At 41.5% G+C, this 18,214-nt stretch overlaps 1 protein-coding gene across 9 annotated transcripts in view; it reads left to right on the top strand.

The window, feature by feature from the left end:
• The window catches only part of LOC138472286 (coiled-coil domain-containing protein 50-like), a 768,296-nt gene that overhangs the window by 652,814 nt on the left and 97,268 nt on the right, over positions 1-18,214 (top strand). For all 9 annotated transcript variants that reach the window (XM_069610399.1, XM_069610405.1, XM_069610398.1 and 6 more), the window contains one exon: positions 3,061-3,201. In XM_069610399.1, coding sequence (XP_069466500.1) covers positions 3,061-3,201 — 141 coding nt within the window. The remainder of the gene's footprint in view (positions 1-3,060; positions 3,202-18,214) is intronic.

The following is an 18,214-nucleotide window of genomic DNA, read 5'->3' as shown; positions in this document are numbered from 1 at the left end:
TTTGGACATTGTTGGACATCCTTCTGACACTGTTACGCTGACCCCATACAATTGACCTAGTGATCTTTGTTTGCTGTGAATGCTTCAACTGTGTATAGTCCAAATTGTCAGTAAAATAAGTATTGGCTGTTGGTAGGAAGGTTCTTTCCAGGTTCTCTTGAATCTTCCTTTTTTTATGTTTTGGGTTGTGGGTGACCCATTTACCAACTTGCCTCTTAGGGTGTGTGTAGGAAATATTTAGGGGCATGAAAGTACAACCTTTCTTTGGCTTTGATATGGTTTGTACAACAGAAATGTAAGCCTGGGTGCGAATTTAAATTATGAGATTACAGAAAACATTCGGAAGCGTACATACTCCATATATTTTACAATATAATCATGTGTTTACTGTGGCTTTTCTAACTGCATTACTGTATGCCTTGCCTTCAACAATCCTAGAAGTTCAAAACATATGTTCATCTATTCCCTTGCAGAAATATTTGCAGCAACCCTATCAGAAATGTGTCCCAATATGTGGTGTCTATACCATGTGAATGAATCGTTGACTGGGGTGGGACGATAGCACTTGCTGGTAGCAACCGGACACTGGAGGCGGAATCTTGCATAGTGTGACTATAGGAGGCATATACTAGATTTGCTGCCCTTGCATGGCATTTCTGGGGCGTTTTACGGTCCAAGAATCAACTTTGCCACAGAATTCTGTGGTACATGATGGTGGTCCATGTCCCCGCAAAAAATGTCCATCCGATGGCCAAAACATGATATGTAAGGCTCCAACTTGCATATGGTTACTATGCCTGGCTTGTGGGGCAATGCAGGATAAGTTGGCAGCTTCAGCCTTTGGGAGGCTATGCGTAGCACATTATAGCAATGCATGGAAATGTGGCAGCCATTTGGGGCACTACTGGCGTAGGATGTTGGTCCTGCTTGGTGTACCTGGCCATATACTAATCCCCACTCATATCCTATAAAGACAGCCACCACGTTCAAATCTGGTTCATAATTAAAATAGTATTTTTACTCTATGGAGTCACTTCCTGTGATGTCATTGTGGCCAAAGGTCATGTGTTGTCACTTCCTTTAATAACATCACAGTGAGCAGTCATGGGCATCCCGTTCCCAAACCTGGATCCACAGCAAAATAAGCCTTTGTCCTTTCACAAACGGTTATGGCATCAGACAGTCTCCTCTTCCGGATAAAGTTTTACTAGAAGGCATGACGGCATACCTGGTACTACCCTTCCTTCGTTCAGTATTCAATCAAATAAGCATGGTGTTGCCCATGTGCCTGAAATGCATATACAGCTTTTGTAGTCACCTGATCTATGAACTGCTTTTTTTACTAGATGTTAATTTTCAGTTCATCTAAATACAAAGGACAGCCCTGGCCTTGTCATGGCAGAATGGTTTCTGGACTTGAGATCAGATTGTGTGGGACTCCTTCAATTTGCCAACCTTTAGCCGACTTCATCCCTACACGTGCCCTACTTCATGGAAAAACATGATCACATAGCCATTTCTACTCTGTGCTTAGTTTTTTCTGGATTTCCTCTGTTGTTTCCCAGTTTCTAGAATACTAGTATGGCATGGTTGTGGAACTAAACCGCACATCCACCTTCAGAATGGTATTACTGCACTTCACTCACATTGGCTTAGGTACTAGAACCTATGAAGCAACAGCTAGATTGGGGAAACGGGGGTGCTGCAGGGTCTTGGTTCTCAGGGGCCAGCCAATTGGTTTTACAGAAACATTTTGCAACTGGCAAAAAAATGATTAGAAGGTCAACTACTGTCTCGAACAGTCTAACCCGTAAATTAAGAAAATATTATATTAATCAAATAACATAGTCAATGTAATGTTACATGTTTGTTTGCTGTGAATGCTTCTACTGTGTATAGTCCAAGTTGTCAGTAAAAAAGGATTGACTGTTGGTAGGAAGGTTCTCTCCAGGTTCTCTTGAATCTTCCTTTTTCTTTTTTTTATGTTTTATGTTTGGGGTTGTAAAATTGTAAATCTTTAAAAACGACCCCTTGCACTGTCATTTAATATAAATTGCAGTTAAGATAAGTATCACTGAACCTCTTTGAAGGATATGTATATATTTTCTTTTACTGACAGTTGCATGTAAAGAGAGATTTCACTTACATTGTGAAACTATTCTTAGATGTTGCTGCCTAAACAGCAGTGTCCTTTTTCAAAAGCCTGCTTGTGATAGCACATACATTTGGAACAGAGATGAATCAAAATCATTCCAAAATGTATATTGAAGGGCGCATAACACACAGGATAGTTATGGGAGAGCATAGGATTGACTTTTTTTGCAGGGACTTTGACCACCATCATGTGCCACAGAATTCTGCGGGGAAGCTGATTCTTGGACATGGGAGGCAAGATCATGTCTGAACTGGGAGCAGGTTGCTTTGCTGGGTGAAAGTCTGACTCGGGATCCTCTTCAAAGTGCTGTTTGGACATGTTGGACCCCCAAGCACTGGAATCGTCTCCCTCTTGATCTGAAACCCAGCAGTCCGTGATTCCGATCACTTACTAAAATTCACCTTTTCTATACGCATTCTTATGTGCAACTGATTTGCCGCTACAGTGATGATCGGTGCCAATGGGCAAAATTGTCTCGGGAGGATAGCTCAGGGGCAGCATGCTCGTCTTGGAAGCAAGACGATGTGGAATAGCACAGGTTCGATTGCTTAGAAAAACTCTGGAGATTAAGCGTGTTATAAATAACCAATTCCAATATACTATATGTTGTGCACTATATAAATGATACTACTCACTCACCCAATGTTATCATATATACTATGGTTCCATTTTATATCATTGTGTGTATTCTGTCCATTATAAATAATACAGATGCAGTCACCTAGTCAGTTCCACTCATTGTGTAACATGTGAATGAAGAATGTTTACGAGTTGTAGGAGCCATCATAGACAATTTTGAAAACATTTAAAATAAAACTTCTCTTTAAACCCTAGCTATATTATAGCCCTAAGTATCAATCTTATTCTCATTTAACTGTCTTTTCATATCTTTGTCACGCTTCTAGGAAATTGCAAAGTATATACAGCGACAGGAGTTAAAGTCCCGTCGGAGATCAGAAGATTCCGATGTCCGGAGGGAAAGTATTGATGAAAGCAGCAGTACCGGCAGCTCATCGGAGCAGAGAAGACAGAGCACAGACCAACTGGTAGTCCACCTTAAGCTCCAACCCTCTTGCGTCATAGAGAATGTTCTATTGTTGTAATTCCTATTTTCAATCTGACAACCTACCTACACAGTGATCAAAAGCCGATGGCCTTATATTCAAAACATATAAGCTAGAAACGGAGGACGTTTTTTGCTTACACCATCTAGGGCTGTAGCCATCCATGGCATTGGGCACTGGGCAGATTGGCAAGTAGACCTTACTCGCATTTTATGGCTTGATATGGATTGTATGCCATCAAAGGAATATCACAAAGTACATAAAATGCCCTAAAGCATATGTCAGTTGGGGACTGGCCCCTAGTTTGCATCAGGATGGCTGAAAGCATAGTAGATGGGATTACCCAAATGTATTCAGCGTAACCGGTATTGATGCTCTAATATCTATATACATATAAAAAGCTTGGGTATGCTTCCATACTCGGCTGATGCAATTTATCAGTCTTAGGCTGCCCTCTGCTGTCCAAATGGCAAAGTGCACCTCAGTGTGCCCTTCCAATTCAACAACTGCTATCATTTTAACGAACAGAATGAGCACGGGTCTACTCAGTCACCTTCACCTTCCACTATCGCAAACATTTGGAATAATTACAAGTGACTTCTTTCCACCCCCACTTCTCTTCACACGGGACACGGCGGTTCCAGTGTCAATGAACAGTTAATTACCGGCTCAATGCTTCAGTTTCTAAAGAGTGACACAATGTAGGACAAATGCCTCCTCACAAGCTAAAACTGAAAGGTGCTGTAATTATGCTACTACATAATCTTACGCCATCACATGGACTCTGCAGTGGAACAGGGTTGACGATTACGCGTCTACAAAGACGCATCATAAAGGCCCGTATAATCGATAGAACCTATAAGAATAGCTTTTTAAATTACCAGTAATAAGTGACAGGGGCCTACAACCCCTTCATGGGGGGGACAGAAGTGACCTTATGAAATACCAACCGATATTGACCTTTAAGATATGCTAGAAAGGCAAATGTTAGGCCACAAATAGGTAGTGTATTTACCCAAGGAAATCAATTATTTCAACAAAAGTTTAAGTGGCTGTGCTTCGATTTGAAGTGAATCCTCACTATTATGGTAGGGTTTCCGAATATATTTAGAGTCCAAAAGAGAGGATGTGCTGTGTAAGCAAACGCCACCTTGTTAGCTGAAGTAAAATAGCCTTCCTGTGAATACAATAGTGAAAATGTAGCAATATTCTGATATATATTTTTAACCAGCATGGTGTCTATTCAAATATACAAAGGGCATTAAGTCCAGTGTCATTTTGCCACTGTTATGGTTCTCGAAATAGAATACAGAAAAAGATGAAGATATGTATTCTTGGTCCAGTGGTACACAATGCTGTAATCCTTTGGTTAATGACTGATCAGCTCGGGGGAGAGGTGCGCAGGGATCATAAATCCTAGGACTCCAGACATTGGAGATTGCTGACACTATTTCATACAGGACAAACATTTGGATGGCCGCCTTCTGAGAAAATACTAACTAACTTTACGGTGATGCAGTTGTTTGCACTTCTGCTCCAGGAATTCAAGAGCTGTTTCAGCCTTGAACAATTGCTGTTCTGCATTGTAGTGCAGTTGGGCCGCTGCCTCACTTACAAGCTGATTCGTGGAATTTGTGCGCCGAAAAATGGGGATTTATGCGCCATTCTGCCCACAAATCCCCATTTGTTAAACAGGGATTTGCGGGCAGAATGACGCACAAATCCCCATTTTTCGGCGCACAAATTCCATGGATCAGCCCTTTGGTCTATGGAACACTAAATAAGCACATCTCACTTTTTGTCAGGGAGGGTTGGGAGAATCTAGTGGATTAGAGACAGACATGGTACATTTTCTTGAGGACCAAAGCCTTTTAAATTCAAGTCAGTCTATATTTACGCCCAGATAAGGAAACTCAAGGACCATGTGAGCTTGTATGTATGCTTATGTTACCCTGTATATGTTTCCATTGAAATGGTTTTTTCATGCATGGAATCTTACCCAATGGCATCTACGTGATTTGATCGAATTTGTTATTGCAGAACCCAATTTGATTGATTTTGTTTTTGTAAGTTCATTTCACCATATATATATGTGGAGGAGACCCCTACAGCCCTCCCTTTATATCCCCCACAATTATTACCCTTCCCTTGTGAAAATAAAGAAATATGAGGCTGGGTAGCCCAAAAAGGAAATACACCAAACACAGGTTACAAAGGAACATACAATGGTCTTTATTTTATGCTAAACAGTTACAAAAAGTCAAAGACAAATCAGATAGCTATCGGCCCTCAGTACAACACAGCGAACTCCAGCGTGGTTTGGTGTGCTCAGTGAGTGGGAATATTCATTGAAACAGTCAGGCTTTTATACAATTTTCAGCCTGCTGTCCAGCCCTACTGCGGGTTAACTATTCCATAAATACATTACTGATCTAGGGTTCGTGCCAGGTTCGCTTCTAATTTGTTCGTCTATATGTATCTAGTTCATCTTTGGTTTATACATCAACAAGTCAAAATGGCAACAGTGTATTCTCTAGGTTTAACATTAAGCCTTAGGACATAGTTTATACAATGTAGTTAAACAGGCGTTCCCATTCAGTTATTCAAATGGCATTGCAGTTGATATATGTTCATAGATCAGTTTCGTTGACACAGGTAATCCATTACACACAGGTCAGCAAAGGACAAGGTCTCAGTTCATGACCCTAACAAGTGGCCTGCAGGCAAGTTACATATTAGCTGTACACAGGGGTCATGACGGCCGTGTTCTATTCTGAATGACATCGTCCACCATTTTAACTCACAGGGTGACTTTACAGGGAGAGAGAACCTAAAATGGCAGTTTACATTGATTCTAGGGTCAGGACCTTGCGACACAAATTTCTTCACAAGTAGCTTGTTAGCATCTTGGTGTAGGCCAATATACATATATTCATAGCAATAGGAGGCACGATATAATTTCCAGTTTGACCCCCTCCCCCAAGCCCCAATGAATATATGCAGTGTAGTTCGATGGAACAAATTCGGCAAAAATGTCTGCAACCGAATCTACCTATACCACGAAATCCATAGGCATGTACATATAGTGACAATGATCTTACTGGAAACTAGATTTTCAGGCAAGTAAATGTTCCCTTGAGTGATTATGACAGATTGAAAGGACTCTGAGTCACAGCAACAGTCTTCAGTGTTCATTTGGTCAGCCTCTTCTCAATGGCCATGCCAAGTTATTCCCTTCGCTTCGAGGGGATTCATTTAGTGCATACGTGTTACACGTTCTAGGGCTAGAGGTTCACTGGGGGCTGCAGGAAAAACACATTCTAAGAGGAAAATGTAGAAGAAACACAATTCTGGAAGTAAATTACGAAAGTAAGAGGCATAAAGAATTGAATACAATTTGATATTCTTATTACTGCATTGATTTCAACACTGCAGTTTACAGTTTGGATGCATAGATTGCAGTTTACCAGATCTAAGTCTGAATGCTGGCTGTCATTAATGCTGGCGGTTTAACGCCGGCAGCAAGTTGCTGGCCTCTTTACACTCCGCAGTCCTTTTGACCAAAACATCAACGCCCAAAATGTTGAGTAGCTCAATTCCACAATCGGTTTTTGTAGAAACATTGCAGACTGCCTACTTACAATGCACTCCATATAGTAAAATGAAAGGATGACAAGAGGCAGACGCAGGGTACGTGGTTTATTATCCAGGACCCGCAGAGTGCAACAGGCACCCAAACAAGCAACTGTCAACTGACTCGGAACGTTCCAGGTTGGAGGTAAACCAAAACTTAGAACACAACATACAATCTGTGTAAGTGTGTGTATATTTGATTAACCCTTTGCTCTGTGCTTTTTCATTCATCAGTCTATGCCATCTGATATTAGCATCGCTTGGTACCATTATAGCGAGATTCCCAGCGCATATAAAACTTGAGAATGAAAAGCACCCTTCACTTCCTTTATACACGTAAAGACATTTTTCTGTCCCCTGTTTGCAAGCATCATTGAATATGAGCGCATTAACATATTATTCATGGTAGCAGATTAAAACACCTTATTGAGGCGCACTAATTCTCAATTGCAACCGGTTATTGGGGAGATGAGAAGAAACGATAAAGGAAAGAAAACCAAGGGATTCAGCTCAGCTCAGTAAAAATCAACTTTTGGATGCATTATATTTAACCAAAGCTGTCCTTAAGAAAAAGAGATTGAAGTAGCACTTGGTTTTACACTTAGACCCCATGACAGGTGACAATAGAATTCACTGTGCACAAGGCTGCTTATAGCTCATCAGTTTTCTTTTTGAGAGATACTTTTTATGTATCTTCATGAGCTGAATTTATACAATGGTGGTCTACACGCCATCAAATACTTTTCCATGCAGCTATGTGAAGAAACCTTCTGTTTGGCAAAATAAAATGCACTAACATTCCCATTCTATCATCTCTAGTGGATGTGGACAATACTCACTTTTGCGAGATCATGGATTTTCCTATGGTTATAGTTAAAAGGTGCCTAAAAATAAAAGGGAGGACAGCTGGGTTCCTCAGGTGCGCTTCTGCCCATCTCTGTACCCTCTGATTACAGAAACTTCTCACCGCATTTGTACTGATTTCAACTTTCCATGCATGGGAGGAGGGTAACAACGTACAAAAAAGGAGAGATACTGCATAGAGCTTGTAGACAAACCACCCAACCTCCCACCGTGCAGCAGAATCATGCCCAAAGAACATAATCTTCTGCTGCAAAAGGAAGTTCAAGCGCTTTTACAAAAGGGACTGATGGTCCCCACAAGGCTGGTATTTTCTATCTGTATTTCCTTGCACACAAAGAAGACAAAACCAAGAGACATTCCTAGATCTGTGTCCTGCAAACAAATGTGTCAGATGACCCAATGACAACATTGCAAACAGCAATTCCCTCTTCAAAATGGGAGTGTACATGAAAACACTGGAAATGAAAGATGCATACTTTCAGTTTTCAATGTTTCAGGGGCACTGCAAGTGCTGGCAGTTCAAAGTGGACACTCTTTCAATTCAAGGTGCTACCTTTTGGGATTGCTTTGGCCCTTCAGGTGTTCACAAAGGTGCTATTGGCAGCGCATCTATGCAGAGAGAACATCCTTGATAACATCCCTTACCTAGATAATTGTCTCGTAGCAGGGGAGAGCAGCTTTGCGCTATGAGAACACACAAACATTGATCAGTCTTCTTCACCAAAATATAGGTGTAGTATCACCACCACCAGCTTGGTTTTTCAATCGAAAAGCCAGCCTCCTTCACATACTGGTAATTTGTTAACAGTATGAAAGGTATTAAGACTTCTAGGGATGATCACACAGTGTGTTTTCATCCTCCCATTTGCACACCTCAATAGGAGCCAAGTCCAGCAGTGGCTCGCGAGGCAATGGTGACCAGCATCCGGCTAATGGAACAATCGAGCGGTAGTTTCCAAAAATGACAAATGTGGTGGTCCGACACAAACCTGCTAAAAGGAAAGCCTTCTGTAAAGCCGCCGGTGCAGGTGACCATTAAAACGGATGCATCGCAAGCCATGTAAGAGGTGTACTGACAGGTGCCCAAACCACAAGGCAGACGGTAAACTCGACAAGCATCTCCACACATGAGTTGGAACTGCTAGCAGTAACAATGGAATTAGGCCCATTTCAAGTGTTTCTTCAAAGCAAGAGCATTTGCATCAACAAATATAACACAAAATCCATGTTTTACATAAATGAACAGGACGGAACACATTCAAGAGCCTTGTCACTTCTTGGCAAGAAAATATGGCAACAGTGCATAAACGGGCAAATCTACTTCCAGGCACAGACAGCTTATGCAAGGTGCTAGTTCAAGGACGTGAATAAAAAAACTCAACACCAACATAATCAAACAGATTTTTAGAGCATGCGAGTCGTTCATTAATAGACTTGGTTTCCACAAAAGCCAATGCTAAATGCCAAACCTTTGTGTCCAGGGACTAAAAACAGGGGTCCCTTGGCAACGAAATATCAAACTTGTCAGAATGATTTGCATATGCTCCCCACCCCCACTCCGCCAACCTCTCTGCTTCACTGAATAATTCATTAAAGTGCAAGTAAGCTTATGCCTGTTATTAATTGCTTCCTCATAAAGAAGACCTAAATGGCATCGCAACCTCCTGCGCATAGCGGTGTGCCCACCGATCAAGTTGCATTCTGTCCACAGCCTTCACTCCCAAGGCTCACACTGCAAGGAGCACAGGAGCAACATTAGACTTCTTTGTGAAGGTTCCATAGATGCAATTTGTAAAACTACAATATGGGGTTCAGTTTATACATTCACACAACAGTGTTGTGAATATACGCAACCAAGGGCAGGCTCACACGTGGGTGAAGCAATATTCAAACGTCTGTTTTCAACTTTTCCTTCAGCTCACCCACCACCTTCTGAGGTATTGCTAGCTAATGTATGTAAAGCATGTGAAGGTTAGCAGATTCACAAGCCCCAGAAGGCAAGCATTACTTAACAAGCAAGGCTTAAAATAAGCAGATAAAAGGAGTTGTCATGGGCACTAAGTATGCACCAGCCTTCGAAAACTTGTTTATGGGCTTTTTTGAAGATACTGTTGTCTACCTGGATCAAGACTTTCTATGATATTTTTCTAATTTGGAGAGCAATGCAAACTGATTTGGACAAGTTTATAACTAAACTGAATTCCAATGATTTTAGAATCATATACTGTCCCTTACAATCAGGAAAAAATTCACTTCTTAGACTTGACTATCTATGTGTCAGGAGAAAAGCTACAATCCTGAACATACAGAAAAGCGACTGAAGTCAATTCTAAGTTGTATTCTACCAGTTGCCATCAGGAATCAGTGATTAAAAACATTCCAGTCGGGAATTTATAAGAGCATGTTGTAATTGTGAAGATTTGAATACGTTTGAACAGGAATGTAATTTGTTTGAAAGTCGATTTTGAGAAAGGGGTTATTCAAGCCAAAAATATAGACTAAGCAAAAGAGATTCTCATGAACGAAATGCTCCAACAAACGACAAAGAATATAACCAGAGTCATTTCAAATTAAGTTTGGGACACAATACTGCCAGAATCATTACAAAATTAAAGATATTTTGAGGAGAGATTGGCCTATAGTCTGAATTGATAAAGACCTTAAAGAGCATGTAGAGGAGAGACCAACAGTAATCTTCAAAATATCGTTGACATTCAAGAATAAAAGCACGTCCTATTTACGGAGTGAGAGCACCCAACTAACATGGACATGGTTACAACCTTCGAGGAAAGGCTTCTCCAAATGTGGAATGTACACTGTGTACAAATGTGCACACACAAACACACACACACACACATTCATTGATTCACAAGGAACAAGATTTCAGATCAAGAACTGCATCACCTGTAAATCCAACTGTGTGATGTATGCACTAATGTGTATGCAATAAATTGTACATTGGTAGTACCATTAGAGAATTGAGTACTAGAATCAGGGAACATATTTCGACCACAGGCAGTCAGGATCCCAAACTCCTGTTGGCCGAACATTGTCAAACACACCAAATAATGAATAAGCCAGACCTAAAATGTATTGGTCTTAGAAGAATAACATTGAAGAAGAATGTCTATTAAGCCAAACAGAAGCACGCATCATATGTAAGATGCCTGCAACAGAATTTGGTCTGAACATGGACCATGAAATTGGTTCTTTTTTTATAATTGCTGTAACTCTGACTTAAATACTATAAGCTATCAACAGGGGGTCCATCACAGACCATAAAAAGGTAAAAATATAATGACCCAATCCAAGTAGGTATAAGGCAAATCCTTTGGTTTCATAATTGGGTATTATGGAATTTTCAATAAAAGTCTGTCGAGCAAGTCTCAAAGATCCTTGAACAAATCGAATTAGGAATTCTCTCATTTGCAGAATTGATTTATGAACTATGATAATTATAGCCAATAATCTATATCAAAATGAATATGTACAATAGTTTACAAAATCACATAACAAGGGATTCCAATGCAATAATGGTGTTATGGTACACCAGCAACTAAGCACATTGACTAGAATACAATTAACCAAAAGACGGTCTACAAACTAACTTCCTTTGCGTAACTAACGCGTAGGAAACTTTCTCTAAAAATGTATTATTTTCAGTTAACAATTCTAAAACAAAGATTCTGATTTTTGAATTAATTTTGGGCCTGGGAGCTGCCTATAAGTGGTATATTTGTTTATGTAAAGGATGCGGCAATGTGATGGCGAGGTACACGAGGAAACGCATATCATGTGACAAGGACCACGAGTACAAAAAGAGTTCTCAACATGGCGGCAGCGCTGGATTATACAAACGCGGGTCACTACGGGTCTACGGTTCACTACGAAGGCCGCTTGTGGATCTATCAGGCAGGTAGATCTTATACTGAACCTAGACAAACTGAGGTAATATGGGAGAGGGTTACATGACCCTAATCAGGGAAGTTAGCCTAAAGACCTACTTTTATTCATTTGAAATAAGACCTTGCTACCAAGTCCAAATAATTTTCAGAAGTTTAAAATGGAGGATGTGTGTTAATGGAATGTGGTGATCATAAAGGTTCGCCATATCTAAATTGACAAGGGGGGTCCTGGGAGTCTCTCTGCCAGACATTAGTCCTGGTTACGAGAGACTTACCCAGAGTCTTCAGCTCACTATCTTTCACAGAGAAGAAATATCCCAAACATATCAGTTTTTGTCCTGCCCTGGGGCAGTCCAGCACCGAAATGCTAGGTAATTCTCCTCTGAACAAGAGTACCAACAGCATCCCCAGACACGTGTTTCAGTCTGGTTGGACCTCATCAGTAGGGAGGAGCTGTGCCTCTCTAAGAATAGTGAGCAAGGGGTGCACGTCTGGATTCCCCTAGTAACTTAGGGTGAGACCCAAAGTTACTCGAATATGCAAATTGACAAGGGGGGTCCTGGGAGTCTCTCTGCCAGACATTAGTCCTGGTTACCACCCTACTGATGAGGTCCAACCAGACCGAAACACGTGTCTGGGGTTTCTGTTGGTACTCTTGTTCAGAGGAAAATTGCCTAGCATTTCGGTGCTGGACTGCCCCAGGGCAGGACAAAGACTGATATGTTTGGGATATTTCTTCTCTGTGAAAGATAGTGAGCTAAAGACTCTGGGTAAGTCTCTCGTAACCAGGACTAATGTCTGGCAGAGGGACTCCCAGGACCCCCCTTGTTGGTTCGCCATATCTTACTGTGTAGAAGAACATGAGATCTCATAATTCATGTATTTTTGTAGATGGAACAAACTATCCCGGATATTTGTGGACAAAGGAGATAGATCAGGATATAACCCAGAACGCTGATTGAGTATTGCATAAACACATTTTTCTGAGTAAAAAAAAAATGTAATTAAGAAATTATGTTCAAAGATAAAACCGTTCAATACTAATTCATATACCAAATTAATGTGAGCATTGAATTAAGATCTCCTAAACAATCATCATTAGAGTGTATTATCAAAAAATAAATAAAATATCAACCTCGGTCTCTCTTACCCACTACCAACCTGAATGTTCTGTCTGTCCGTCCTATGATGTATGTTTATAAATAATCAGACATCTGAATCATTGATTAGAGATTTTGTTCTAAGTACATAAAAACCTAGCCCGGTTTTGAGAAAGGCCTTCTGACCGAAATCTGTGTTAACCACAAAGGGCATGTTGAGCATGAGCAAGTAACTGGTTGAATCCAGTATTTTGAAGTAAAATTTTGAACATAAATGAATCTGGAATAATACCAATCTATGTCTTGTTATTGTGTCCAGCAGCAATTCAGAATACCTAGACTGTCACATTTTTACATATGAAGGAATGGGCAATCCTTCTCTGTATTCTGAAGAGCGACAGACACTACCTACACAAGGTCTGTGTCGCAAGGTTGCAGTTTTTATACCCCACTCTACTTTGATAAATCTATTTGCAGTAAGTTTGGTGTATCTAAATCTCATAGTGTCAACTATATTTCATTTTGTTGGGGAAGATTCATCATATTAACAAGTGAACACTTGAAAATGAACATGGCTTCTGATGACATTTAAAAAAAAGTTATTACAACATTGCTAATCAAATGGGTTGGTTTACTAATCAAGACAATTTTAATTAGCAAACTCTGCTAATCAATTTTTTAAAACTAATATATATGCCTTGACCAGTAAAGTGTCTTTATGTAGCTTGTGTTGCTTAGTCACAAGCAACATCCCGGCCTCCCCAAACGGAAGCTGAAACGCATTTCTCTCATAACTCATGTCTGGAAAGCAAACCATCTGAGGACGCTGACATGTGAGGGTTCCTGGGTCGCTGCACACGTAGAGATGGTGTGACAGGAATGCCAAAGTCGATGCTTTTTTTTTTTTTCATTTTGATCAAAACAGTGTGATGCTCAGAACCAACTCCTGGATGGTGGACTTGCAAAGCAAATGCCTAAGGAGTTTTAAACCACAAAAAGATAATAATCTCACTTGCAACACAATCGCTGCAATTCAGCAGCCATTTCAAGTAAAGTCAGCTTAACTATGCACACCCTGTTCTCCAGCATGAGGTCTGGCATGGTTCACATGCTCATGAATATTCCCCGTTGTCAGGCTGGGAATCCTCTGTAAAAGAAAAATGTTTCACTTTCACTTTAAAACTGTATTTCTCCCCTAAACCAATCACTGTCCACTGGGTCATACTGCCCCATCCAATGACAGTCCTCTCACTGACCCCCGCCTCCAGCAACCATCTTCTGATTTGTACTGCACGCTTCAGTGTTGGGAGTCCTCAAGTTTGCTCTCTGAGCTATTTGTAAGTTTTTTTCTATGAGAAAAGTTCAATTTTGTTCCAAAGAGCCGTGTGCTCTTTTCCTCATCTGCTGGCAACGGGGACTCATTGTCAGTGAAGCTCTGCGTCCCTCAAGGGCGAAGATTCATCTAAGCTTCTAGAAAGCCATCTTGGGCCTACTTCTCGCCCTCCGACCATGACAGAGGAAAAGGAGGAAGGAAGGTCCCTCTTCAGACCCTGCAACAAATGCGGGCTACGGAATGTGTTTGTGGAAGACAAGCACCTGCAATGCCTCTTCTGCCTACACCCGGACCATAAGGAGATAGTGTGAAATATGCCTAGGTTTCTCTAAGAAGATGACGAAGGAAAGGCATTGTACGCTGGGGGCCTGGCTCAACTCGAACAAGGCCTCTGCTTTGTGCTCCAAGCAGGGTCATACCTCATCCAGGACCAGCCGGTCTGAAGAGCGGTCTTCTAAGTCCTTTGAGGTCATCCCGTGCGTGGGAGTTAAGGCCAAGATCTGCAAGTCCGAGTCCACCAGGTTCGCCACTGATGCAGGTCCCAAATTGGATAGCGTGCGATCAGCATCACCTTCTGTCTCCAGAGCCAGCTTACCATCGAGCTCGTCTTCAAAGAGGAAGTCATCCACTCCGGCTAAACTACGGAGAAATCGGATAAGCCAAGGACAGAAGAGGAGACGAAGGCTGCGCAGCCCAAGCAGGTTCAACAGGCACAGACAAACTCCTCGTCGGTGACTTCGTCGACATCTACGTCTACTACGACAGCTAAGGGCACTGATCCTATGAGGCTGGCTCCCGTAGCTCAGAAAAGGTGTCCCTGCCCCTATGTTCTGATGCCACCACAGACAGAGGCCTTGACAAAGGCAGCAGGCACTCTATAAGGGGTAAAGGTACCGGCCCAGGTTTCGGTTCAGACACATCGGAAGGAAAAATGTGGGGGTGAGGAAGCCCCAGAGCAGGCCCTCCCAGGTCACCGTTCAACCTATGGATGTCTCGTCCACGGATGAAGATAAGCAGGAGTCGTGCATATGGTGCACAAGGGCGATGATGACGGTGGCGCAGGGCCTAGTTTTCTCTTTACCTTCTCAGCCGAGGGACATTTCCTTGGACATGCTATCGGCTCACCACACATTGGTGTGGGAGATCAAGATGAGGATGCCCCTGGCTCCGGCACCTGGAGTACCCCAGGCTCCTGATCAGCCTCCTGAAGAGAAAAAAAGAGAGCGTCATCTGAAGCCCCCGTATCAACCTCTTCCACCACGTCAGGCCCCAACTCCCCCAATGGACCCCGAGACTAGTACTGGGACGGATAAGAGTACAGACGAGGACGAAGACAATGAATCGCCACATTTGGATGCTCCTCATAGTTTTCCCACTGGAGGAGGTGGGATCATTCCACTCCATGATCGCCAGGGCATCCAAGCTATTCCAGCTAGTGCCCGAGGAAACCAAGAAGGAGGAATTATTGTATCAAAAGTGAGAGGCCACAAGGAAGACTATCATGGTGGTGCCTTTTCTGCACAATATTTGGGAAGAGGGCCTGACCCTCAGGAAGAACCCTTTCATGGCTCCAGCCAAGCGGGATAGGCTGGAGAAGAAGTATAGAGTGTTGGACGCTGCACGCAAGTGCCTGAGGTCGCAACCATCCCCGGACTCAGTGGTGTCTGCGGGTGCGAGGAAACATCAGCTAACCCAGCCTTCTTGTCATTGGGTGCTCCAGACAACAAGAGAAAAAGGATGGACGCCATCGGGAACAAAGTGATCTACACAGCGGCGTCCACAATCAAAGCGTCCATGCCTTGGCGATCCAAACCAGGCACGACAGGGAATTGTTGTACAAGCTAGGATCGATCCTGGAATTCCTCCCAGACGATAAGAAGATGGAAGCCCTCGCCCTCGTTCAGGAAGGAAAAGTGGCATCGGACCATGCCAACACTGTGGCAGTGGCTGTCGCCGACACAGGTTTCCGGCAAATGGTGCATTCCTTTGTCGGCAGGGATGGATCAAGGCCACTAACTGCCATCAAGATGTCCAAGTGAAGGTGCTGGACATGCAAGAATCTGTTTGGGAAGGTGGTCGACGAGTCTCTCAAAGCCAACAAAACGGATACGGAGACAGCTCTTTCCCATGGCATGCTTCAGCAGCACCGTTCGTCTTTTCGCTCCTCCAGGGAAAAATCGAGCAGGTCATCAAAGGGGTTCTCCACATCCCATTTTTTTAATTTATTGTATATTGGTTTAAAAAAACCTTTACAAAATGTCAGTAATAAAAGCTAAAAGAACGTTAAAATATAATACTTTTCTTTTACACATACCCAACACATTTTAAAAAAAGATTAACTTCTAACTTTCAATCTCAGTGACAACAATACATAATCACATTTACAATGCTAATATTCATTTGCATGACATTTCTCTATTTGACACTTTACATATACACGTTAAAAATTAAATACCTTAGTTTTAGCGAAATATTTGTTTCATGGAGCATTTCATACCAAATTTGCTCCCTTATTACACATGAAGTATCATGTACAAAATCCAAGAAATATGCCAGTCTTTCATTATTCAGCATAGGACAAACCAACAACAAATGTGACAATGTTTCAGTAATCTTTGTTCATGCAGAAGCTACAGATCTTCCTATCCTCAGGAATTAATTTCCTTATACAACCTATTTCATTGGTATTCATCACATTGAACCTAAACCGCATTATGCTATTGCGTAATTTACAAGAAGGATATTTTACAAGATATGGCTCGGGTACCGGGAACTATTTCCACATTGATAGAACTTGACTATAGAATTTTGAATTCATTATAACAGCGTTGTTGGCAACCCAATAAAATGCTTTAATCAGCTTCTTAGTTTTAACTGGTCTCGCTAAGAGACATTTCATTGAAACTCCAATATTACACAATGTTATCCACCTCGTTTTTTCAAGTTCTGCATGTATTTCTCTGTTCCCTCATTAATACTAGCATTAAATATTTGATACATTGAGTTGGGTCCTGCAAGAACACACTTTCTATATAGCATTATTTTTTTACAGTCCGTATTACTTTTTAAGGAATTAAGGTCAAACTCATACCTTATTAGTTCAATTGGTATACATTTAGGTAGGAAAAATAACAGTTTTTTCCAGATATTAGATTCAATTATTTTCAACTGAAGTGCATGTTTGTCATGATAAAACTCTAAACCATACTTCAATCTAGGGATTACCTTCATCGTATAGAAATCCCTACAAGCCAGCATGGAAAATTTACCAAATTTGCTTTCGATAACATGCATTTGCTTTCCTGCGTCCATGGCTTTAGTCTCAAGACATTTCTTCATAAAAGTGTGTGTCATTTTACTTGAAAATGAATAGCCTAAATACCTAAATGCTTTCTGTAACCGAATTGCAGTCCCTTCTACCCACCATACTGGATTTGCACATCTCTTATTAGTATCACCGAGGTTTCTCACAACTGTTTTCTGTAGATTCATTTTCAATTTCACATCATTAGTAAATCTGATAAACACATCAATAAGCCTTTGCAATTCAATTTTAGTTCAGCAAAAAGTCATCAGCGTAGGCAACCCACTTGATTACATACCGCCCAACCTTAGGAGATACCAAACCTGAGGAGTCGAATATTTCGTTTGCACCTGACACATACAAGTTAAACAAAATCACCACCAAGGTGCAACCTTGTTTAAGTCCATTCCTGGCTCTTATGTCATTAGACATCAAGCCCTCGTTATTGAGTCTGACCTTCAAAATAGTATTACAATATAAGTAAATAAGCATTTCAAATAACCCCCTATCTATGTTTAATACTGTAAGTCTTTTCTATAATAAAGGTCTGTCCACCATATCGAAGGCTGCCGAGAGATCCATCGACGCAGCATACAGGGGTACGTTCTTAAACTTTGCTGCTTGGCTTTGCAGAACAGAAACTAGTAAACCCCCAGCGTCCGTTCCCAGACCTTTACGAAACCCAATCTGTCAGACATCAAGGATGTCATTGTCGTCCATCCATTTTAGCAAGTTTTCCAGGATTATGGCAGAAAATACCTTTTTGTCTCAATGTTAATCAGGGATATAGGTCTATAATTAACCGGGCTCTCACGATTCCCTTTTTTGTAGATCAATAAGACATGCGAAACTCTCC

This window comes from Ambystoma mexicanum, chromosome 8 (assembly GCF_040938575.1).
Source record: "Ambystoma mexicanum isolate Mex_15411 chromosome 8, UKY_AmexF1_1, whole genome shotgun sequence".
Classification (NCBI taxonomy): Eukaryota; Metazoa; Chordata; class Amphibia; order Caudata; family Ambystomatidae; genus Ambystoma; species Ambystoma mexicanum.
The sequence above is the reverse complement of the archived record's forward strand: the minus strand, read 5'-3'. Positions and strand labels throughout refer to the sequence as shown.